Genomic DNA, 24,393 nt, shown 5'->3' with positions numbered 1-24,393 from the left:
TCTGACAGTTGAGAGGTTTTGAATTGAAAACACATGTCTGCGTTGCATTATCGCGTATCCACCTTAAAAGGCTTTCACTTTTTGATTCCTGAAAATAAACCACAGTGTTCTTTCCACTGAGTCTTTTGTTAAAGCTTTTGTGACAGATATTAATGATCCCTGAGCGCCAGGTTGGACATCTGATAGCGCTGTTCACTGTTTATACTCTTAGCAGTACTCACATCCAAACAGCTAAAAGCCCAATGAGGCGTTTCTCTGACTTGTCCTTTTCATTTACGATGCCTTCAGGTTACTCGTTCTTAATCGCTCCAGTTTAAGGGTTAAGTTAAAAATATATTTTTCTTTAAACAGACTGTCTTTGTTTTTTTAGTTTTGTAGGTAAAAGGTTAAAGCAGAGGTGATTCTGGTGAGGCACTTTGCAGCCGTGACGGTGCTTTGTTTCAGCACCAGGCACTGTCCAGTGTCTGAAGGGCTGCTCGCACACTCTTCTGTATGCTAATGTTTGTGTGTAAAAGTCCCATTTCAAATATTCTTGCAGAACAGATTTGGCCGTCAGTTGCCAATGCTTGATTCAGAAACAAGTTTGTCATCACCGCAGGGGGAATTCCTTCACTGAGACAGCCCTAATCCTGAGACCCACCTTCCCGTCAGACAGGGAAAACTTTGAGTTTTAAGGGATTTTTCCATCACAACTCTTGAAAAGTTCAGGCCGTCCCAACATTTTTAAGAAAAGTGTGCATGTGTCAACTACAGAGCAATGAACTTGGGTTGGATGTGCGAAACGAAAGGTTGATCATAGTGCACCATTTTGAAGAGGGATGGGGAGAGGGGTCAATCGTGCTTCAGCAGTGGACCAGCAGTGTGGGTGCGCCCTTTAGTCTTCAATCCAAACCCTCGTAATTGTAGACACCCAGTTTGAGCAGCTTGGTTTCTGCTGTGGATCACTGTGTATTAAATGCCAAACTTAAGTCTTAACACATACATTACATCCCACATTAATAATATGCAAATCTACCGTTCCTTCCCAGTTGCCACCCAGGCATTTAAGGATTTCATGAAAGTTTACTGTGCTGTGATTTACACACAAATTGCCTCAGTCGTTTTGTGCAATTCTGGTCTTGCTCGCTGCTGACAGTTGGGTTCAACATGAAAGAGATCAGATTACTCATTGGAAGGAAAATCTGTGACTTCAAAAAGAAAAAAAAACCCATAAAATTGGCTGTCATGATCTCTATTACTGGTTGTGACTCCAATAATAAAAATATCTTGATGGATTCATGGACGTCAGAAGATGATGGTCTACTGCCGATGGCACTTGGACTCTGGCCATGTGATGACAAACTGTGTTGTCTTCTTCATACCTTTCAGACAATGTGATATGTTGTTTTTTTGACTCTCATTGTGGCTGTCATTGTGCATGGATATAAAAGAAGACACCTCCATTAATCTGTCTGTGAGAAAGTTGACTTTGGCACACAGTTTATAAAAAGTTGCAGCGCAGAGAAAGACAGAGCGTCCCCACATCCTGCAGACTGAATAATGAAACTGATTTAAATTGGACATGTGTAGCAACCATTCATTTGTAAACTGCATGGGCCTGAAAAATGAAAAAATCATCGTACACTTATCATCTGACAGGGGTGACAGTCTTAAAACTTAACCATATAGATATTTTTTTAATTTAACCTTTATTTAACCGAAGACAGAGAAGTCATTGAGATAAAAAGAAAAAAAAATCAATTCTCAATAGTGTCCTGGCCAAGACAGGCAGCGCACAATTTATACAGTTTCATTTAAACAACAAGCAGCCTCAAACACAAATACAAGAAAATACACTATTAGACACTAAAAGACACAAATAACAAATTTAAATGGCAAATGTTTGTAAAGATCATCCACAAAAACTTAAGGAAGAAGATCTACAGCCGGATGTGTCCACCTCCAAGTCATTTAACTTCCTCTTAAAACCATCCAATAAGAGCAGCTCGTTTAAGTCTCAGCTGTTTTTCATAACGCGTTCCAAATAAATGGAGCAACAAACTTAGACGCCTTTTTCCACAGCTCAGTTCTGACTTTTAGAACAGAGAGTAAGAAAGGGTCTGAAGATTATGAGTCCCTGTACTCCTCTGACTGATGAAGGTCAGAGGGTGTGAAGGATGAAACCCTCAGATAGAAAAGATAACGCCAGTATTTAAGTCTGCATATAATAGATCTAATGGATCAATAGTCGCTAAAGATCTTGTTGGCTTTTGTAGGTCATGAATAGTTATTAGTATAAATGTCTGTTTCATTAAAACTCCTCATATGGAGCTTTAACTAACCATAGTTTAAACAGAAGACAAAGACCCTTTCCAAGGAACACTATTCGGATAAGACATATGACATAATCTGACATTTAGTAGAAACATGTTTTTGCCAACCGTGAAGCCACGTACAATTTAGAAAGCAGAGTGGTAAATGGTAAAGCAGTAAAGTGGGGGTTTTGGAGAAGTATTGATTTTTGCAACATATCTGACTTTGTACATCAGATTGAATCTCCTATCCCCCCCAGAAGAAGATAAAGATTTACTTTATTAATTCCAGAGGTGACATTAATTTTTTTAAACATGCTACACACAAGTTAGAAATACAGACATGCACAAATATGATCCTATGGACAAGCATGCACACAAAGAGCACATTGAGCAGTGGGGTGTCCGGTTCTTTACTCAATGGCACCTCAGCAGTGCCCAGAAAAAGAATTGCCAGTCTTAATTTCCACTCTTAGAACGTATTGGGGATCGAACCGGCAACCCTCCATTCGATGCCTTGACTATATATGCTTGACCATTAATAAGTAATTTGAAAAATAAATGGCACTGGGTAGCAATACATTTCATCTGCTGCACTGAAGTCATATAGAAATATACCTTGTGCACTCTTTTCTACCGAGCATGTGTGGATTAAACACTTTTGGAGCTTTTCTGCTGCACTGTTCCTTTGAATGAATTCATCCCTTGGCTATATTTACACTACTCAGAAACCACGTTCTTCAGATGACGCTGCTCAGAAGATACGATCAAATATTACACCATTCAAGGAATACGATTGTTTTGGGTTTTGTGAAAGAATGTGAACATCTTAATAAGCTTTGTTTTCATCCAGTGATACTTCCTCATTGTTATGGCTCGAGGTTTTTAGTTACACTCATCTGCCAAAAAAAATGGCATGTTATGTAACAGAGTGAAATGGAGGTGTTCTTACACACATCGTTATACACATATCTAATTTTACATTGCTACAGAGCCTGAAAATTGCATGCTATGCTTTCAATCAGGGCGTTCATGCAAGCCAATATATATTCTGGGGGGGGGGGTGTATGTTAGAGGGGGGATAGGGGTCCTGCTTAGATGTATGAATGGGTATTATTTCTCAATCCATCTGAGGAAACCTCAGTTAAATTATGCAAAATTCCTAATTGCTCTTTTTTTTTCGTAGCCCCCCAGTTTGAATGGCCATGACGCCTCTGCTTTCAATCACAGAAAAAAATTGTCAGGCAAAATGTGCAGACACATATATGTGGAGTAAAGTTACTGTTTGGTGGGCGCCAAGCTTCCTGGTCTGCTACCATTGCAAGTGTTGACTTACTGATTTTGCCCTGAACATTTGACACATGCTGCACTAGATAGAAAGAGCAGAAGCGAAACTTTCGGGCGTTTCAGTTAAAAGAACAAGCCAAGCTCTCCTGACAGATTCTGTGGCAAACAGCACAAACACAAGCAGAGGCTTGTTTGAGCTGTGCCTGGAGGGAAATTTGAAGAATGATTCTTTCTGAAACCTTGCTTTCAGCATTGTGCAATTCTAACTCTTGTTTGAATTGCACAATGTACACTATTCTGTGTCCCTTAACCATGATTTTAGAAACAACACATGCAACTGGTTTCTCTTTATATCTGTGCTGTGTTTTCTCTTCTTCAGTGTCTTCGTCTGGCTTTATCTGGTCAATTTCTGAAGGACTTTTTAAAGATGCGTTTTTGTAGTTGTTGATTTGACCCTAATTCTGTTTCATGGAGAGTAAAAAAGACCGAGGAGACAAGTCATGAAAATTAATATGTTTCATTCTTCAGGGAAACGCCAATGTGATTATTTTAAATCATAAAGCAACAAAACGCAGTCAAGCAATACTAATTGAAACCAGTATTAACACATAAATACATTCAGAGAAGCAATAAGATGTGAACAGAAAATCAAACACTTGGGGTGGTACATTACACCGATCAGACAATACATTATTGTCCATCGTCTTGTAATACAATCATCAAACTGCTGCTGCCAAATGTCGATATTTTAATTTGAAAAAGTGCTTTTGACAGACTTCCCTGGCAAATTCACCCACCCCGCTACGACTTCATGACTCCTGATGATGCCGCATAAGACATATGAGGGTCACCTGATTGAAAAGGTTTTTGGCCAAAGAAAAATTTGACCGCTGGATGATGATTGACAATTTTTAAAAGAAGTTGAGAGAAGATGCGGGATAAGAGGTGACACTGACACAACATTGCAGTGAATTAACACGTGAATCCTGCACCTTTCTTTCTTAGGGGTATGTTGTATTCTTCAGTTGATCAGATATCATGATTTATATGATTGTCTTGACATACATCAGTTATCAAAGAATTGCTATGATAATATAATTTATCTAGGGCCAAGCAACACTGTATCATATCGATATCGCATTGTATCACGAGTAATGCTAAAATTCACCCTATAAAACAGTGATAAAAACTATAAATAAAGTTACAAGTCACATAGTTGTGGTCACAACCATGGAAGAGTAAATCACATTTTTAACAGAGTACTTGTAAATATTACATTCATAATCCCACCATTCACATCTGGCCCTCTGGGAAAAGTCTTGAAACAAGTAGGCAGCAACTTAGGCAGTGATAACAGCAATAACAGAAAATAATTTATTGGATTTATTATGTATTTTAAAAATGTTCAAAGAAGAGTACATCAATTCAAAAGGGTAGAAACCTTGACATTAACTTAGGACACTGAGGGATTTTTTTTGTTGTGTTAAAGAATAATATACAGGTAATAACTGAAGAGGGCCACTTTAAGCTTTACATGATAGTGTGCACTCTGGTGGCACTTGAGGAAAACTGCATAGGCTTTCAGTTGAGAAACAATATGCAAAACAGCAGACAGGCAGATTTTGGGCTGTCGGTACACATAAAAGTTGTAGAAATATCTGTGTGAAAACTGTTGACAAAAATATTGAAGATGAATTGAATTAGGTCAAAATCTGGACTTGTGTTGTTGTTGTTTTTTAACCCAAAGCTTCCTCCTGGGGTTGATCAGAGCATGGTGGCCATCTGAAAACCAATCATGACTGCAGAATAATCCATAAAGCTTTCATGTTCGATTCATGTTTAATTTAAATATGGCTTCCATAAAAGCACTAATGTACCAATAAAAGAGAAAGAGGACAGTGAAAACTGTTGTAAACAATGATTCCCTAAAAACATTCAAAAAGTCCTCTGCATTTTTCATGAGGAGGGAAATGTATTCCACATGTTATAAATACAAGTATACACACAAATGGAGCCAAATGATTCAATGGGCTCACTTAAGTCTGTTTAGGAACATTTTCATGTAAACTGTTTGTCTGAAGTTAAATGAGGTGCAACAATCATTACCATGAAATGTGAGCTATGTCACTGCTATGCTAGATATCAACACTACCAGAATAACACTAAACTTAGAGAGGGGTTTAGAAAGAGAGACTTGTAAGGAAGAGATCAAATAAGATGTGTTTTGATGACATGAGATAATAGTTAGTTAGTTCACCATGGCAGAAATGAATACAGATAAATAAAGAACGTATAGCCTATAGAAATTTAAAAAAGGCAATACAAACAGAAATTCTTAAAAACCAATGTAAGTCAAGAGATTGAAGGGACAGTATTAATAAGAGCAACAGAATCATGTGACGTTTAGTAAAGATATCTATCTATCTTCATTAAATACTAAATAGGCAATAGCTATTGGTTGGAGCATGTAGACAAACATTTAGATAGCTTATGATGTTGATTGAATGATTATTGATCATTTATTTGTATTTTACATACAATTAAGCCTACTATAAAACTATTAATAACTGGACTTGAGAAAATATGAATCAAATAATTAAAACACCATTCTAGGCAATAACAACATTTTAAAAGATTTAAACGATTCAAGGCGTTCACTGTCAGTCCGATTATACAAATGTGTATAAACTCTTCTTCCAGGAGGCTCTAGTTTAAAAGAGTGAAATTAAATGATCACATATGTTCAAGTTAATAAAAACCCTTATAAAAAAAGGACAGGGAGAGTGGAGGTAGCCTGTGAGTTTACCTCACCTTTAGGTCTTTGGCTTTTATTGTTGCATCTGGTGGGTGTTTACCTGGCCTGACGACTGCTGTTCAATTTCTTAGTTGCCTTTTAGGGTGGCATAATCTGAATCAATGGCCCATTATGATAACAAGGTAGTTATCTGACCCAATAGAATGAATGAAACTGTGATAGCTCTTTGATTTAATCTTTTATCATTGTCTTATGCTGATGTTAATATTTGGTATTTTATTTTTTATTTTTTATTTTTCTTTCTTTCTTTTTACTGCCATACAAGATCCATTTTTTCCAGGCAGTCCTGGCCAAAACAGCAGAATTATAGTTTAACAAATAGAAAAAAAAGACAGACAATTACACCAATCATCGAATCAGAAGCATTATGCAGAGAAACTCCATTTGATCTGCAGAATCCCTCTGCACCTTTCAGAAAAAGCTAAAGACCCAGCTCTTTCATGAATACCTATTAACTTAATGATGATGGTTTCGATATCATTGATGATGATGGTTGTCACGATTGTTTTTGTTTGATAACAACGACTTATAAGATGGTTTCTGATACTGATTAGAGCTCTTAAGAACTGCCGTCAATGTTGTGCTTTGCCTCTGGTCACTTCCTGTCAGCACCTGTGTGTCCAATCAGACTCAAAGCTGATCGTTTGCTCTTACTGACATTGTTTTCTTTTTTCTAGATCCTTGCTTGTGTTGTACTTACTCTCTGATGTACGTCGCTTTGGATAAAAGCGTCTGCTAAGTGAATTGTAGAATTGTAGAAATATGTGCATACAGAAGACATCTTTTTCCTGGCTTTAAAATTTTCCAAGCCAACCAAATGATTAAGTTTAAGGCGACTCTACAGCTCAGACCAAGAGGCATACTGAAAATAGGCTACATCTTTTTCTAGATATTCTTTCTTTTGCTTATTAACCATCAAATCTGTGCTCCTTTGATGACATCCATCCTCATGACCACAACAATGATGCCAACTAAGCCGTATCCATGACAACTCCACAAACTCCTTCCTTCTCCTGAGGGATTTGCTGAAATAGATGGGTTTTTGGATACATCTTTTTTTGGGAGGGTGGAACTCCGTCTCCTTCAAAGGTCACAAGAAGCCTATTTTAATCATTATTTTTCTTGTGCCATTCAGTGTACATTTTATGGTTGGAAAAACATTGAAAACATTTCCAATGCTCTCAAGTCTCACGCATTTCAACCTGTTCACACGCCACACCTTGTATTTCGCATGCAGATAAATAACCAGGATAATGCCCACCAAGTTGCTCCGCTATTTTTTTTTTAAACTATGGAACAGATAGGAATCAAGTGGGTTTCCCATGGCGTTCAGAAGGAGCCTGCAACGCACCAGCTAATCAAAAAAAGAAATCAATAAATAGCATTGCTGTATCTGGGTAAGATTTTACGACGGAGGATTAGGGCCACGTTACATTTTTTTTCTTTTTTTTTAATTACGAGATTATTCTCGTAAATTTACAAGAATAAAGTTGTAAATTTACGAAAATATTTATGAGAATAAAGTCGTAAATTTATGAGAATAAAGTCTTAAATTTACGAGAATAAAGTCTTACATTTACGAGAATAAAGTCTTAAATTTACGAGAATAAAGTCGTAAATTTACGAGAATAAAGTCTTAAATTTATGAGAATAAAGTCTTAAATTTATGAGAATAAAGTCTTACATTACGAGAATAAAGTCTTAAATTTACAAGAATAAAGTCTTAAATTTACGAGAATAAAGTCTTACATTTACGAGAATAAAGTCTTACATTTACGAGAATAAAGTCTTACATTTACGAGAATAAAGTCTTACATTTACGAGAATGAAGTCGTAAATTTACGAGAATATTTACGAGAATAAAGTCTTAAATTTACGAGAATATTTACGAGAATAAAGTCTTAAATTTACGAGAATAAAGTTGTAAATTTACGAGATTAAATCACAACACTAACCACACACACACACACACAATCTCCCACCAGGGAGGGCAGATAAGCACCCCTGCACTAAGAAATGTAGTCAATAAATAGTTTTATTTGTACGAATTTATGTGTCTTTCATCAGATTTTACCCAAACTGCCGCCGCAGCCAAAATCTCACTCTGAACTGAGTTAAAAACTTGAGAGCCCTTCGTTTCTTTAGGGGCCTTAGGGGCCTCTGGTTGAACAAACTGAACAACTGGTCGAACAAATGTCAAAATATCATGAACACAGTGACATCAAAGGTCTGGTAATATCATTGTGGCCTAATTCAAGGGCAAACGAGGAAGCAGGGTACTCTTCTTGCTGCATCAGAAACCGGCGGCAATGTGTTTGTCTGCCACTGAAAACATTTGTCGGCGCTGTTATCTGCGCGGTGGGTTGTGGGTGTGTGAGCGTCGAAGTAAAATGGCGGACTTGGCAAACGAAGGTGAGTAAGTGGCTGTGAGAAGAAAAAAAAAAACAAAACAAAAAAAAACAATAGAGATACGGAGCCGTGGGAAACTTTCGCACACATAGTCTGCATATTCGAGAGCTCAAACCGAGCTGCTCGACCGCATGTTGATAGTCAGGTCCGGGTGAATTAACGGCGTCGCGGCGTTTCACAAGACCACAGCGTTAGCATGCGGGCTAACGACTGGGGCGGTGGGTAATACCTGGAGAGTCTCGGAACGCCCTCCGCTCACTTAGCAGGGCTTAGCACCCCGGCTATTTATAGGTAGTGTGTTTTGCCATTTTGCAATGAGCTGAACAGACCTTTAATAAGTTATTGGTACAAAGTTTAAACACAAAAAACGCGTGGCTGACTCTGTGATGTGTTAAATTGTCAGCGCTTGAAACTCTCGCGTGTTTTTTTAGTGTTTCTTGAGCTAGCATTCATTTAGGCGCGCAGACAGAAGAACATTGCTTTGGTCTAATCCCTGCTTGCTTTTTTTTTGTAAATCTCCCTTCCTCTCGGTTTATTAGGAGTGTCGTTGCAATGTTCTGCAAACTGTTGTGTGTGTGTGTGGGGGGGGAAGTAGGTGAGAATATGTGTGTCATTGCTTGTCAGTCGAGATGACTCATGCGGGATGGAGCGCATTAGCCAGCTAAGCTATTGAGAGAAACAACCGGTGGGGCCCGACTATTTGCTGGAGTGGGTCAGCTTCAGAACATAAACCGGGAACATTTTCAAGACTGCTTGAAATTTCGGCCGTGATGCATCGATGGTGCATGCTTTTTTTTGTTTGTTTGTTTGTTGTTGCATGCATCAATTAAGATAGCTGGCTTGCAAGCCTCACCGAAATGCGAAGCTAGGTGTTAAATATAGGTCACAATATATCATGTTTTATACCAGTTAATAGTTACATATATATACATATACATATATATATATATATATACATACAAACAATCGAGGCTGTCGGCTGTTTTGATGTTAGAACATGCTTGTGTGCTACACCTGCTCAGGCCCAGCTCAAGACGGAGCGAAAACCTTTGTCTGCTACATTATAGGATTACAAAGGTTACCGTGTGCAGGTAGATGAGTTAGCTGGGCTGAGGTGACATCATATTATTAACCTGGCCTGACGACTGCTGTTCAATTTCTTAGTTGCTTTTTTTAGGGTGGCATAATCTGAATCAATGGGCCCATTATGATAACAAGGTAGTTATCTGACCCCATAGAATGAATGAAACTTTGATTTAATCTTTTATCATTGTCTTATTGCTGATGTTATTATTTGGTATTTTCTTTTTCTTTTCTTTTTTTTTGGTAATATTTTTGCTGCGATACAAGATCCATTTTTGGCCCAAGACATCAGAATTATAGTTTAACAAATAGAAAAAAAAAAGACAGACAATTACACCAATCATCGAATCAGAAGCATTAAGCAGAGAAACTCCATTGGATCTGCAGAATCCCTCTGCACCTTTCAGAAAAAGCTAAAGACCCAGCTCTTTAATGAATACCTATTAACTTAATGATGATGGTTTCGATATCATTAATGATGATGATGGTTGTGACGATTGTTTTTGTTTGATAACGATGACTTATAAGATGGTTTCTATACTGATTAGAGCTCTTTATTTTTCTTACAAGATCCATTTTTGGCCCAAGACAGCAGAATTATAGTTTAACAAATAGAAAAAGAAGACAGACGTTTACATCGATCATTGAATCAGAAGCATTACGCAGAGAAATATGTGCATACAGAGGTCATAGATCTTTTTCCTGTTTTTTAAAATTGTCCAAGCCAACCAAAATGATTTAGTTTAAGGGGACTCTGCAGCTCAGACCAAGATGATGTAAAAACAAACACACATTTAGGTTCAATACATTCTACAATTCACTTAGCAGACGCTTTTATCCAAAGCGACGTACGTCAGAGAGTAAGTACAACACAGAGTAAGTACAACACAAGCAAGGATCTAGAAAAAAGGGAACTATGTCAGTAAGAGCAAACGATCAGCTTTGAGTCTGATTGGACACACAGGTTCTTCCTGGTACTAATATGATTGCACAGTTAACTTAACCAGATTTTCCAACGTGACACTATACCTGGGCAGTAGAGTTGGCTGCGGTTATATTTTAATATTATGTTTGTATGCATAGCCTATAAATTGTGCTTTATTTTCTAAATTTGTCTAACAAAATTTTTTTATCTGTTCATCTTATTTCTGTTCCCTAGTCCCCTAAGCACGTGCACACACACACATACAGTCTGCACTTCTCACACAGCGTCTTTGTGCCGCTCCGCTTTATTTTGTAGCTTTGATATTTGTTATTCTCTGCTCTTTTGACACTATTACACAGAACGCTAAAGATACTCAAGTAAGATAACTTGCATTTTGAAATGTTTTCACACCATATTCAGTTAACGTCATATTAGGTGATCCGTGTTGGTGGAGGTACGAATGATGATTCGTATCACAACCAAATTTATGACCGCATGGGCAACAAGCAGCTGCAGAAAATATTGAAACAAAGGCATGAGAAGCTTCAGTTTTGACATGAGCATTGCATCTCTATCAGTGCCTTTACAAGAGGGACAGTAGACCTCTCTCCATCTCTCTTCCTCTCGCTCTCTCTCGTGCACGTGGCAATTTATCATTGAATAAGAAGCAAACACGACCATCAGCGGACAGATGGACTTTTTATACAGTTATTTTTAATGCCTGAAAGTAACTGCTGCCACAGGATAGGTGTCAGTCGAAGTGATTAACAGCACACTGCAGAAACTGTTTCCTTTTTTATTTTTCTCACAGCAGAGTTCCTCAAAGAGTGATACATTTGACTTTTAAAAGACAACTGGATGAGATTTCTTTTGTCAGAAATATGCCTAACACATGTGTAGGAGAAAGTGAGATCAGGGGTCCCAGAAATTGACACAAAGATTGACACAAGATTTTCACCTGCCATCTTCGGTAGCTTATAAACTCACACTCATGCAACACCTCTTCACATGGTCCTTACCTGAAGTTACTTATTATTCAGCATTATAGAAATCTATTTGCTCCTGTGACCTTGGTCATATCATTTCCACACGACCATCTTTTACAAAACATTTTTTACTCTTACTTCAAGTTACACCAATATTTGATAAAAGCAGACACCTTAAGTTTCAGACCCAAATTTGACATTCCTCACTGTCTGTGAAATGTAGGATTTCTAACAATATCTTCCCATGATTCTGGTTTTCTTTTGGCTTCATATGATAATGGCTGTGGTATGTTTTATCGCTGTGCATTGAATTATCGTGTGGTTCAGGGCTAGAAGATTATGCTGAGACTGAAGTATTTTGTATAAAACATTCTGGCTTTACCAGAGCTCATGCTGTCACTGTTTTCAGAGGATGATTGGGCTAGGAGAAGATTTTATGAAAATTTCGGTTTTTTTTCTACTGTTAACCATGAAGAAGAATGTAACAAGCAGGACTGCTGTACACTTTGAATTTGTGCATCAATGACTAGCCTCTACTTCTCTTAACAGACAAGCCTGCCATAGCGCCCCCTGTGTTTGTTTTCCAAAAAGATAAAGCACAGAAGGTAAGTTTCTCTTCATGCATTAGGTGTATGTTGTTTCTGAGGTCACATTTTATGATTTTCTGCTTCACTTGAATGATCTTTTCAGCCTGGACTACAGTACACATTTCAAAAGAGTATTTGAGCTCACATCTTCCCATATTAGCACATTTATAAAGGCATGATGAACTGTCAAAAAAGTCTAGTCTATTGTTTGTTTAGTTGCCAAACTTTGCCATTTTCCTTTTATTGTTGCTTTGTTTTCTCACTGATTTAGAAAGCACGCTGTAAAACCTTTCATTAACCTGACGATCTAAAATGGAATATACTAAAGAAAAGTCTAGTTGATGTGTAGTAGATCTTTCTTGTACAGCTCCAAACAGAGTACCACTGATATCGAGCCAGATGCTGCTTGTTATTCTTTTGTTTGTGACCATTATTTAAGGATTACTTATTGCAAAAAGTAAGGGCTAATTGTGTTCTTTTGCAGCGATCTGCGGAGGGCTCAAGTGCAGAAGATGGAGAAGGTAAAACTAACACTAAACCTGATCACATTCTTTGTTAATCATTTTTCTCTCAGAGTTATTTAAACTTTATAATATTTTTACCGTCTGTTTCAGATTCAGATAAAGACGAAGGAAGCTACTGCCCCCCTGTGAAAAGGGAAAGGACCTCGTCGTTCCCACCGCCACATTCTGGTAAGGGCACATTGTGACTAAGCGGAACATTTGTGTTTTTTCTTGGTTCTTGCTTGTGGTGTACACATTGATTTGTATGCTGAGTGCAATGCCTGTTTGCTACTTTGCAGTTCCCAAGAACAATGTATTCATGCCCTCAAGTTTCTGCCAGTCCCCGACTGGGAACTCTGACTCTGAGCCAGGTAGGCATCAAGACCACCATTAGTGTCTCTTCTCAGCTTAAAGGCCCCTGCCATTGATAATCTTAGTTTCAAAGGTCAAACATGGAACTTTTTCAACTGTTCATGTTGTTGCTGTTCAAGTTCAGTTTGGAAACAGATTCTGAGTTAGTGAATTATATGATGCCAGTATTGATATTGGTACCAACGAGGGTTAGCTACTCTAAAATACCCAGTGTTATCTGCTTGTATTTGGCTAGTTTATAAGGGATAGTAAACCAGCTGTAGCTTGTTCTGTATAGACCTCACAATGCACTCACTTGTCACTTAATTGTTATATTTGTATTATAATGATGCAATTGACAGTTGACCTGTGATCCATTTGGATACCCCCCCTCGCTGGTTTGGGTCACACGTGATCTGCGGATGGATGGACAATTCAACATGTTCACTGTGCAGCATCTCAGTCAAAAGAAGGCGGCGTTTAGGTAGGGCATGTAGGCGCTAATTCGGAGAGACGCAGATGCAATGCATGGAAGCTTGTTGCAAGCAAAACCCAAAATACTGCAATTAACAGATACTGTTATTGAAATGATGCAGCTTCTTACATTAAAGCCTGCTGTACTCAGATTTCTGGGGGTCTACATAATTTTTTCACTCTTATCTTAGTATTCATAATATTAGGTTTGTATTTCTATCAAATGTGTTTTTCCCTCTAAGTTAATTTAGTTTTTGCGACAAACAACTTGAACCTGCTCAACTTATCCACGCGCACAGACACAAACACCAGGAGTACACGTTGCGTTTTGAGTTCCACTGGATATTCCGTTATTATTAACATTATTAAAACGAAGCCATGAGAAGCTTCAGTTTTTGATGGCGCCTCAATCGTTGCATTTATGAGAGGGATGTAGGGGCAGTGGACCTGTTGTCTCACTCTCTGAAGCAGATGAGATTCTGCTCTCTTGGTTTTGCTGCATCTTATCTCGCCGCAGGAATCGAGAGGGATTTAAAAAAAATAAAACTGGAGTTTTGTTCATGTTGAACAAAGCTGTTCCTCTCGCGCGCCTGTACTCCCCCCTGTTCTCTCTCTCTCGTGCTCAAGTAAAGAATGAATAAAAACAGGTTAGAAATGTACTTGGGCGGCCATAAATACACCTAGTCCACCCGCCCAGGTATCGTCTATGTGTGGTAAACCAACCTTGCCTCAAGAGACCCCCCCGCCGTTCCTCCCATCTGAAAGGCATAGTCTCCTGCTGTGAGTTGCACATGTGAACAGCCAGGTCGGGAGAAAATCCAGAGCAGTTCTCTAGAAATGATCTAGATATTTTCAGGAGTGCATATGTGAAAACTGCTTAAGTGTTGCTTTGTCATTATAACATTCTTGGGTGACTTTAGAAATGGAGGGAGACCATGATGTCAGCTAGGTCCGGACATATGTTGGGATCCTTTGATAATCATATCCCTCATTAAATAAAGCACTTATTTAGAATTGGAAAAGCAAACAAAGTTCTTGGAAACAGATCTAAATACAACTTTGTTTAAGCTGTTTAACATTAAAGTTTGTGCGACTGATTTTGGACTCACTGATTAGGATAAGGCCATGTCAGGCTAATAAAACCCCGAGAGTGAGAGGCAGACAAAGATCAGAGGCCCTAGGGCCAATGTTAGTGTGCAGGAGTTGGATCACAACACAGCTCTTGAAGCTCTACAAGGGTTGCTGTGGTAACTGGCCTTTTGGTTGGAAAGGTGACAAGACAGAGGCAATGAACACTCTTTATAAGTTGCTTTGTGACTCTTGGATCTTTTTTTTAATGTCTGCCCTCTCTTGTGCTCCATCTCATCAGAAGAGAAACCTGTGGGATTCCGTTTAAAGCCACCAACTCTCATACATGGACAGGCACCAAGTTCAGGTTTGTGTTTGAGGTTCTTGACCTTCTTCTGGTTATGTTGTCACACTGACTTAAATAAAATTGTAAAGAGACCCTTGGACCCTTTTTCATATGACCTCTTTTAGAAATAGAAAGGGTAAAAACTAGACTTGAACATGCAAACCCAAAACGTCTCATTGTGCTGGGAAAAAAGTTTGAGACAAGTTGGCTGTGTTTCAGGGGTCCCAAGTCAGAAACCCAAGGAACAGCAACGCAGTGTCCTCCGCCCTGCAGTTCTTCAGGCGCCGCCCTCTAAATCGCATATAGAGTCCAGTGAGTGCAGCTCGGAGTCCCCTGCACAAATAAGTAGCTAAACAAACATCACTATAAGATTCTTTGACTCATTTAAATGTGTATATATTATTAACATGGATAGTGCATGCCCTTGGAGTCTTCTTCATGTACTTTACAGCCTAAACTTCATTTGGGACTGTTAAAAGAAAAATCTTTTTTGTCTTCTTTTTTTTTTTTTTTTTATTGTCATTAAGATTCCAGTTGTGGAACCAACGGTGTGAAAAAATCCTCAGATGGGGCACTTGCGACCCCGTCCATTTTCCTGAACAACACAGAGCACTCAGCCGACCCGGCAAAGTCACAGGTGAGGAGTTTCTTTTTCTTAATATATTTTTTTGGGGCCATTTTGGCTTTATGAGATAGGACAGCTGAAGAGAGACAGGAAATGTTGGGAGCAGAGAGTGGGGGGATGACATGCAGCAAAGGGCCGAGGTCGGATTTGAACCCACAAGTCGCTGCACTGAGGACTGTTGCCTCTGTATATGGTGCGCGTGTCATAACCACTAGGCTATTTGCGCCCCAGGTGAGGAGTTTCTAAACCTTAGCCAGAAATAAGCCGGAGCTTGGTATTGAAAAACAAAACCTGTCAGATCAGTACTGGCTGTTCTTCATGCTACAACTAACAGCTGAAGGGTTGTGGTTATTTTATTCTCCTCTGTAACAACGAAGCATATTGAGTCTTGTCTTAAGAAGTTGTGCAAATGTTTTAAACTAATAGAATCTCTCTAATGCGGGCGACATTTGTGAGTAAAAGTTGCTTTTTGGAGGAGTGCTAATTGTATTATTGTAGAACTTGAATTATACTGAAAATACAGAGAGATGTCGAGTTGACCCGAAGGATGTCTTTGCTCTTCTTTTTCAGAAACATGAAAACGAGGAAGATGGAGTGAGTGATAACAAAGATGGAGGTGGAATAGAGAAGAAGGATGCAGATGTAGCAATATCTTTTGTATTTGGTCAGAATATCAAAGACAGAGCAAAGGTGGGTTTTCACTCGTCATAATCTCTTTTGACATACAGTAAGCATGTAAACGAAGGCAGGGATGTGTGACAAACTGATACAAACATGAATTTGTTCAAAGCAGAAGACAAGTTCTTACACATTTGTAGGGATGTAAAGATGAATCGTAAAATCGTGATAGATCGATTCAAAGGTGTCAAGATTCACATAGATACTCTGAATTATGAATTGCAATAATATGTTGAGCGTCAGCAGCTTTAGAGCAGAGGCGGTTGGCAGCTGAAGAGTAAGATTTTCAAATTGAAGACGCACCACTGTCTTTTAAATCGGAGGTGTGGAAGCATTTTGTCTACCCTAAGACATAAAATGAAAGAGGTGAGAAGATAACAGACATGACAAAAACTGTGTAAATATTGCAAGAAGACAGGGAGCTACACAAATAGCATAACCAACATGATGCAGCATTTAATCCACACCACGATGAGAAGCTCCAATCACCTCCCCTTGTTGTGAGAAAAAAACTTTAAAAGGCCAAACCACACTGACAAGTGGGTTTGAAGCCCCTAAAGGAATCTTTTTCAGTCATAATTTGTCTTCAGTCTCCTTTTGTAAAATAAATCATGAGATTATCGTGAGTTGAATGAATCGTTACATCCCTACACATTTGTGATGATCCTCTGACCAATAACTTGCCATGCAATTCTCTGCAGTATATTTGTGATTCTATACATTTCAACTCTATCACTACATGAAGGGTCTCGCTTCCCTTTCTTAGAAATGTTTTAGAGTTATTCCAGTTCCTAGAGTGAGGTGCATTTGCTTCACTGTTTTGTACAATGTTTGTTAAAAAGTGTTTTGTACATGTTTGTGGTCAGTCTGAAACTGTTTGGCCAATATTTTGACTATTTGGGCTTGCTGCTCACTCACTTTCTGTGTTGCATGTTGTTTTTTTAAAGCATAAATAACAATTACACACATGCATTTTTCTCTAGTTGGAAGAGAACAGTACAGAAGAAAAGTCAAAGGATAGTGTGCCACTGGACTCTAAAGGAGAGGGCACTAATTATTTCTTACAATACATCTCTACCCCAAGGTAATAAAAGCGTGTCCTCCATTACTTTTAGCTACTCATCTTCATTCATGATCAACTTCTATCCCCTCACTAATGTGTCTTTTCTTTCCTGTTCTTGCAGTTCAAAAAATGCCACAAACAGTACAGACAGTGGGGCAAAATTTGTTTTTGGGCAGAACATGTATGAGCGAGTTCTGGTGAGAGTAGTGAGTTTATCACTTGCCAGATTACAAAAACGTTAAGCTTTGAACACGTTCCAATCATTATCTTTTGTTGTGTTTTTGTTTTAGAGCCCCCCAAAGGGCGAAGCTTCAAATGAGGAATATAAGGAAGTCCCAGTTGCTCCCGTTTCAGAGCCCTCATCGCAGGAAGCTACCCCAGAGAAAGGTAAAAACAAGACCCCCCCCTGATTTTTGTATGATGTTTTAATTGTAGTTTTATCATAGATTTCAGTGACTCACTTGGCAAGATTTAAGAGATTACCACAAATTACAGGTAAAAAATATGGAGTTAGATCAGCCTCAATATTCACAAATGTACACAGAAGGATTCACAAATGTATTTCAATGCACACACAAATATATTTCATTCTATATACTGTAAATGTAAAACAAATCCACAAATTAAAAAATAAGATTCACAAATGTATTTCTGATTCACACAAATATTTATAGTTTTGTATATATGTAATAGAAATCCACAAATATATAAATTGTTCAGTCTGCATTTACAAACTGTTTGTCATTTGTGAACCTCACCGCATTTGTGTGTGGGATTTTTGAGACTCTCCTGCCGTGGTTAGATTCACAAATGCATTTTTTTTTCAGCAGGGAAATGTCTGTAGCCAATCAGATGTCTCCTTCCTATTCAGCCAATCACAGTAGCGTAGATTCAAGGGTATGATTTAATATGATCACTTTAGCGTTGCATCTGCGCATACAGCGATTAGCCTAGCTATCAGACAATCTGATTAAGTCATCTTTAATCTGACCAGCACAAATAGTTTCTGTGATTGTCGTACTGTACATGGAAAGTTGTTTATCGTGGTTATGACATTGCTTTATGACTGTGTGTGGTTATGTATCAACACACATTCTGATGACAGACTAGCGGTCACTGTCACAAGTTAACATGGCCAGGTGTCCATCCACGGTACTTTCGGGCTTTCTCACATTGTTCAGACTGTTTGTGTCCAGTAACGTTAGGCCTACTAGTGTTACCTTTTCTATTTATAGAGAATTAAATATATTTGTGTGTGCATTGAAATACATTTGTGAATCCTTCTGTGTGCATTTGTGAATATTGAGACTGATCTAACTCCATATAAAAAGTTCAACAGAAATGTCAGATTAAGATTATTATCCTTAAAGTCATAGACACTGATATATATCTTTTGATCCGGGGAGTTATGCACAATTTTTTATTCAGTTGAGAGTGTTTACAAGAACACGACAAAGATTTGTGCAAGAAAAATAAATACATCTGCAGTTTGAGATGCAAAATTCATACCATTGGTTTGATGATTATGATTAAAACAATGGAGGCTATAATTATACACAGTTTTGTTTTTTGGTCTTAGAGAATGGCATTTCCTTTGTTTGGTTTCAATCATGAACTCAAGCTGAAATGCCGTGGTCGCTGTGTGAACACAGTCAACACTAGATGGTTATTTTGTCAACGAAACATTCAAAGCTATGTCACCTACTGAGAAAATATTTTGCCTGTCCCATTTTTTGGTGGGACTGACTTTTCTTTTTGTCCAATGACAATGAATAAAAAAATCTGCCTGTCTGGCACAGCTTTCATTAATGCAGGCTTAGCACTGAATTGCTTTAGATCTGCAGCAGCCTGAAGAGCTCCAATGGTTAAGTGACTGAGGGCCAGCCGTAGCATGGTCACCTTTCAGCTCTGGATAATCCCACTTTTTGCAGATACTGTGTTTTTTTTACGGAATTGAGCGGCTGCTTTTTCAGACGCATCAATTAAGGATAAGTCTCCAGCCTGCTTTAGATTTCTCCTGACTGTATTTTATCTCCTCAGTGAACAGTGTGTCAGAGTCTTTGGAGGAGTCTGCAGCAGCTTACACCAAAGCCACAGCCAAGAAGTGCATCTTAGAGAAAGTCGACGTCAAAACCGGAGAGGAATCGGAAAGCAATGTTTTACAGGTAGAAGCGAGCTCTCTTCATTCAACACATACACTAAATGAAAATGGCAGATAGCAACACTGTTCTTGTTTGTGTCACTCTTGAACTTCAGATGCAGTGCAAGTTATACGTGTTTGAGAAGACCGCTCAGTCGTGGATAGAGAGAGGTCGAGGTTTGCTGAGGCTCAACGACATGGCGTCGACAGAAGATGGCACGCTACAATCCCGTCTAGGTAAACTCACCTGATGAAAAAGAAGAAAATAATCTAATTATAGGCTTATTATACATATTAACAACATGAGACTCATTGCGTGCATTACAGGTAGATTTAATTAATAACCCTGTTTCTAGTTAGTCATATCTAGCTTCCACAGTTTTTCATGTTATCAATGATTCATTAACATTTTTTATTCCATCTGATCTGAAGCTTCTCTTCAGAGTTAATCTTTCGGATGGATAAAAAAAATCCATTACCTTTTTTGGACGTGTTTATAGTTTACGAAGCTGCTGTGGACAGTTGTGATCAATGACGTCAGAGTGCAATTAATAACCATATTTTTTTCTATTTTTATTTTTTCTGGAAGTAATTATTTAAAAATAAATGTGTTATTTTGACAGCCCTAAAATAAACAACGAACTGACAGGCAGGTGTTCATCTTTATGTAACGTTCAATAATGAGAGATAATAAATATCTTGGTGAAAAAACCAATAGTTTGATCAATACCTGGCTTTGAACACAAGGGGGAGCCCATTCCTTTCATTTCCTTTACTGCATGCTAGTGAAAACCCTGTACATGCTTAAAGGTCAAAGATGAAGGAATATGCATTTTATCATTGAAAGAAGAGAAATGTCAGATTATTTAAAGAGTCTTCTTTCCCTGCAAAGTTAAACTGTTTTTGTTTGGATGTTTTGCACAACAAAACTCTTAATTTAGACTTTAGTTTCACGCTACATAGAATCTGTAATCACCGTATTTAGGTTGACAAACGTGTCATTAGCGCCCGACAAACAGCATCTTCAGTCACCTTGGATTGTAAGATAGTTAATTTTATCTTTCATGACGAGTCAGAGAACAACAATGATAGAGTAAGGTAGCACACTATAACAGTAAAAAAAGATGCTGCTTCAGGCCTGTAAACCTTTGACGTGTTTGTGTGTTTACACTCTTCCAGTGATGAGGACCCAGGGCAGCCTCCGGTTGATCCTCAACACTAAACTTTGGCCCCAGATGCAGGTGGACAAGGCCAGCGAGAAGAGTGTACGAATCACTGCCATGGACACAGAGGACCAGGGGGTCAAGGTCTTCCTAATATCGGTATGTATCACTAAACATTTAAAGCGCTTGACTTCAGAGCACAGGGAAGGGAAGGGACTATACTAAAGATACATACTGTATGGATCCAGAGGGAAATTAAAAATTCCATGTCCTTCAGTTAATTAAAGCAGGGATATAATATCTCAGTTACAGTACAAATGGAGCAAAAAGTGAACACTTTTTAATTAATCAGGTGTTTAGAAAATAAACTCTGTGGAGTGCTGGTTTGTTTGATTAGAAACCAAAATTTAAGACAAGTGTGACCAGCAGAGCTCGGCGGCGCGACTGTAGCCGAACTGTTGGATTTCTGTGTGCAGGCACGGTGCAGGGTGGCAGGACACCGCTCCAGGAGCAAGTAGAAGCCATTTTAAAAAGCAGACAGCTTTCAGAGAAAAATTGCTCAACCTTTCTTGAGGGGGAATGAGCGCAGCATATGCAGGAGTGCTTTGGCATGACTTGAAACACGGCCCTGTGTTTCTCCAACTCGACTGCACAACAATCATCTTCACCTGTGTGGATGTGCAACCAGGAACAACACGGGGAGGGAGAGATGTAGAGGGAAAGAGATCAGATCGATAGATCACATAGATATGAGTAGACAGATAGATTACAGGTGGTATGTAGGTAGCTAGATAATTGCAAAAAGCGATGAAGTGCGATGTAGGCTGAGAGTCTTGAAGGCACATTGAGCAGGTTCGGAGTAGTTTTGTTGCACTTCATTGGGAAGGACATGCGTGTGTCTTTTATTATTGGTTCTAAATGAATTACATAATCTAGAATCAACCCCGCTTACTTAACACCCAATATCAGAAAGTTTTCAAAAACTTTAATGACAAAATTTCAAAAACAGTTGGAACGTTATTCTTAAGGAGAGTTGATATTGTGCTCATAGGATCATAAATAACAGAGTAAGAAGCTTTATGTGGATTTGGGTTTCCGGAGGCTTTAACAACTTTAATCTACAGACTAATCAGTCCGGTTGTAACGCTTCACCTTTATGTTGCCAGTTCAAGTCAGGATATTTATGCCTCTGTAGCGTCTCACCTTCAGGGTCATGCGGCTTAGTGGTGGAACAAAGTTGCACCCCAAATGATCTGCCGGGAGGTAGTGAAAGGGCCAAACAGGGGTGAGATGAGATCACATTAAAATGACGGAGCTAGCGAGGCAGCCTGCTCCTGCTGACTGTTTACGCGTTACCTCTTGTGCTCCCAAAAGCCATGACGCAATGTCAAATAGCACACTGGGTCACCAGTGTAAAGTACGGAGACAGGGTGACGCAGAGCTTCGTTACAGACTGAATCTCGTGAAATGAAACATTTGGGACAGTTTTAACGAGGACAGCTCCTGACATCAAATATCTCATCTCTCGACTTTTTTTTTAGATCAATAGCTCCTGTTTTTGGAAATGCATTTAGGTTTTTTCCATGGTGCTCATCACTTAAAAGTGTTAAATAAGAAATTGTTGTATTTTTTTTATCAGTTAGAAAGTATTTAAGAAATGCTTATATTGGAGGAAGTTTTTATTTTTTTAGAAATAAATGTTTAGTGTTTTTATCTGCTCGTCTTGTAATCTGCCTTTCATTTCAGTGAGTCAGCATCTCGTACATAGAAGAATAAGTCACTTATGATTTCAGCTGGTGTTTAGTTAGCATAGCCTGTGTTTTAGGTGAGCTTTTAATATGAATCATCTCCATGCAGTGCAGAAGTGCACTAATCATATGTTAATGCTAACAGTTTATTCTAAGAATGTTTCATTTCTTTCTTTTATTCAATGCAGCTGACTGGTCTTTGCCTCTGTGTCTAATGTCTTTAGGGTAGCTCAAAGGACGTAGGTCAGCTGGCTGCAGCGTTACATCACCGTATCTTAGCCCTGAAGAGCAGGGCGGAGCAGGAGCCCGAGACCCCGACAACAACCATCCCTGACGCAGAGGTACCGCAGTCCAACGAGGACGACAGTGACGAGGAGGACGATGCCTCTGCCTCAGCTTCAGCCTGCACTCCTGCTACGAGTCAGTGATTTTTATTGTTAGCGTGTGGGTTTATTGCTGCTTTTTGCTTGTTGGTACCACATCAGCAGTTTGTTTGGTGATATATATGTACTCAGACCGCTCTCATACCTAACTTCTGTCAACCTGCTGTCACTTTGTTCCTCTGCAGGTAATTCAGAGGGAGGAGAGAGCCAGGCAGCAGGGAGCACATAGCGTCACTCTTGGACAGCCTGCTTAGATGCTGTTGTTAAGGCATTTTGCTGTAGGCATCTCTATGGACACCCCTTGACCAACATGGGTCCTCCAGACCAGTACTTTTGGATATTAGAAGTCTAGCTCCAGGAAATAACCCCTTGTGCCGGAGTGTCTCACCCAACTCGTGCAGTTCATCTTCTCTGCATTCAGCGTAATATCTGGAGTCGTTTCTTCCTTCCCTCTCCTGTTTTGTGTTTTATTTTTGTTTTCGAGTATTTTTTCCTCTTCCCGATAGCAAAAATAAAGACTTCAAAGCTTTGGTTTGGGACTTTTCTGCTCATCATATTGATGAGTGTAAGGGTGTTTTCCTCTACATTTTAAAGTATGGCACATGTTAAGACTGCAGTTTCTACTTTGGGACCTTTTTACTCACTCTACAGTCGACCTCTGGATGCCACGAATCCAGAGGAGCTTGATTCACATTGTATTTGACCAGTCATCATCAGTCAGTTGTTACTACATTGACTCCAACCTTCCTCCTACCCACCTCCATCCCAACCAGTCCGTGCGTTAGGTTTTGGCAAATGTAATTTATTTTGGATGATCATTTTCATGAGGTATCGACACATATGTGCTGTTTGTAATGGCTAGCCAAGACCACTCGAGTTGTCATTAATAGCAGTTTCTTATATTTCCTATTGACCTATATTATACTGAATAAAAGACTGAAACAAAGCAGTTCCTGCTTATGTGAGTTAATGATGCCAGGACAAAGAAGCCGAAGGAGTCACTTCAAACTTTTTCTCTCAAATTAATACAATTTGTCATTCACCCTGTTTGTATTTTTTATTTTTATTTTTCAAATCAAAAACGTTTAACACATTGGTCTCCATTCTGCATGAAACTTGTTTCTTTTTTTTTCTTTCTTTTTAGCATCCCAAGAGTTTGTGTTGTTACATATTTTTTTATTTTGAAAATATACAAACTTTTTATCCATTTACATTTTGGAAAACTTATTGAAATGAAGACTTTAATTTCATGTGTGGAAAATTTGAGTGATAACTGTAATACTTTTTTGAATGTCATGTACATTTGAATATATCATTTAGTAGCGCACCATGTTTTCTCATCTCCTCCAACTGCCCCCTTTACAAAATAAACCCTTTTGGACTGACATCTCAGATGTTTTTCTGAAACCGACGTTTTTATGTGTAAATTTTTTTTTATTTAAATCCAAAATTCAGAGATTAGGACTTC

General features: G+C 38.6%; 1 protein-coding gene across 6 annotated transcripts; it reads left to right on the top strand.

Moving 5' to 3' along the window:
* The first annotated feature begins 8,731 nt into the window (after window positions 1-8,731).
* On the top strand, window positions 8,732-24,312 carry ranbp3b (RAN binding protein 3b). Of its 6 annotated transcripts, none has more exons than XM_020629287.3 (17): window positions 8,734-8,805; window positions 12,346-12,401; window positions 12,868-12,904; window positions 12,998-13,075; window positions 13,186-13,257; window positions 15,081-15,146; window positions 15,345-15,437; window positions 15,653-15,762; window positions 16,321-16,440; window positions 17,412-17,512; window positions 17,613-17,688; window positions 17,782-17,878; window positions 19,532-19,656; window positions 19,748-19,868; window positions 20,811-20,953; window positions 22,767-22,962; window positions 23,111-24,312. In XM_020629287.3, the coding sequence occupies exons 1-17, from the start codon at window positions 8,784-8,786 to the stop codon at window positions 23,152-23,154; spliced, it is 1,557 nt and encodes a 518-aa protein (XP_020484943.1). In that variant the 5' UTR covers window positions 8,734-8,783; the 3' UTR covers window positions 23,155-24,312. The 6 variants fall into 6 exon arrangements, with proteins under 6 accessions (XP_065810393.1, XP_020484956.1, XP_020484943.1 ...); XM_020629278.3 differs by having other exon boundaries at window positions 15,345-15,470; XM_020629300.3 differs by lacking the exon at window positions 13,186-13,257 and having other exon boundaries at window positions 8,733-8,805; window positions 15,345-15,470.
* Window positions 24,313-24,393: the final 81 nt, after the last annotated feature.

The sequence above is a fragment of the Labrus bergylta genome, chromosome 4 (genome assembly GCF_963930695.1).
Source record: "Labrus bergylta chromosome 4, fLabBer1.1, whole genome shotgun sequence".
NCBI classification, from domain to species: domain Eukaryota; kingdom Metazoa; phylum Chordata; class Actinopteri; order Labriformes; family Labridae; genus Labrus; species Labrus bergylta.
The sequence above is the reverse complement of the archived record's forward strand: the minus strand, read 5'-3'. Positions and strand labels throughout refer to the sequence as shown.

Coding starts and splice junctions, on each gene's coding strand:
- ranbp3b (XM_020629278.3), top strand. CDS start 8,784: ATGGCGGACTTGGCAAACGAAG. Junction 15,471..15,652: donor GGAGTCCCCTGCACAAATAA/GTAGCTAAACAA, acceptor ATTGTCATTAAG/ATTCCAGTTGTGGAACCAAC. Junction 22,963..23,110: donor AGCCTGCACTCCTGCTACGA/GTCAGTGATTTT, acceptor GTTCCTCTGCAG/GTAATTCAGAGGGAGGAGAG.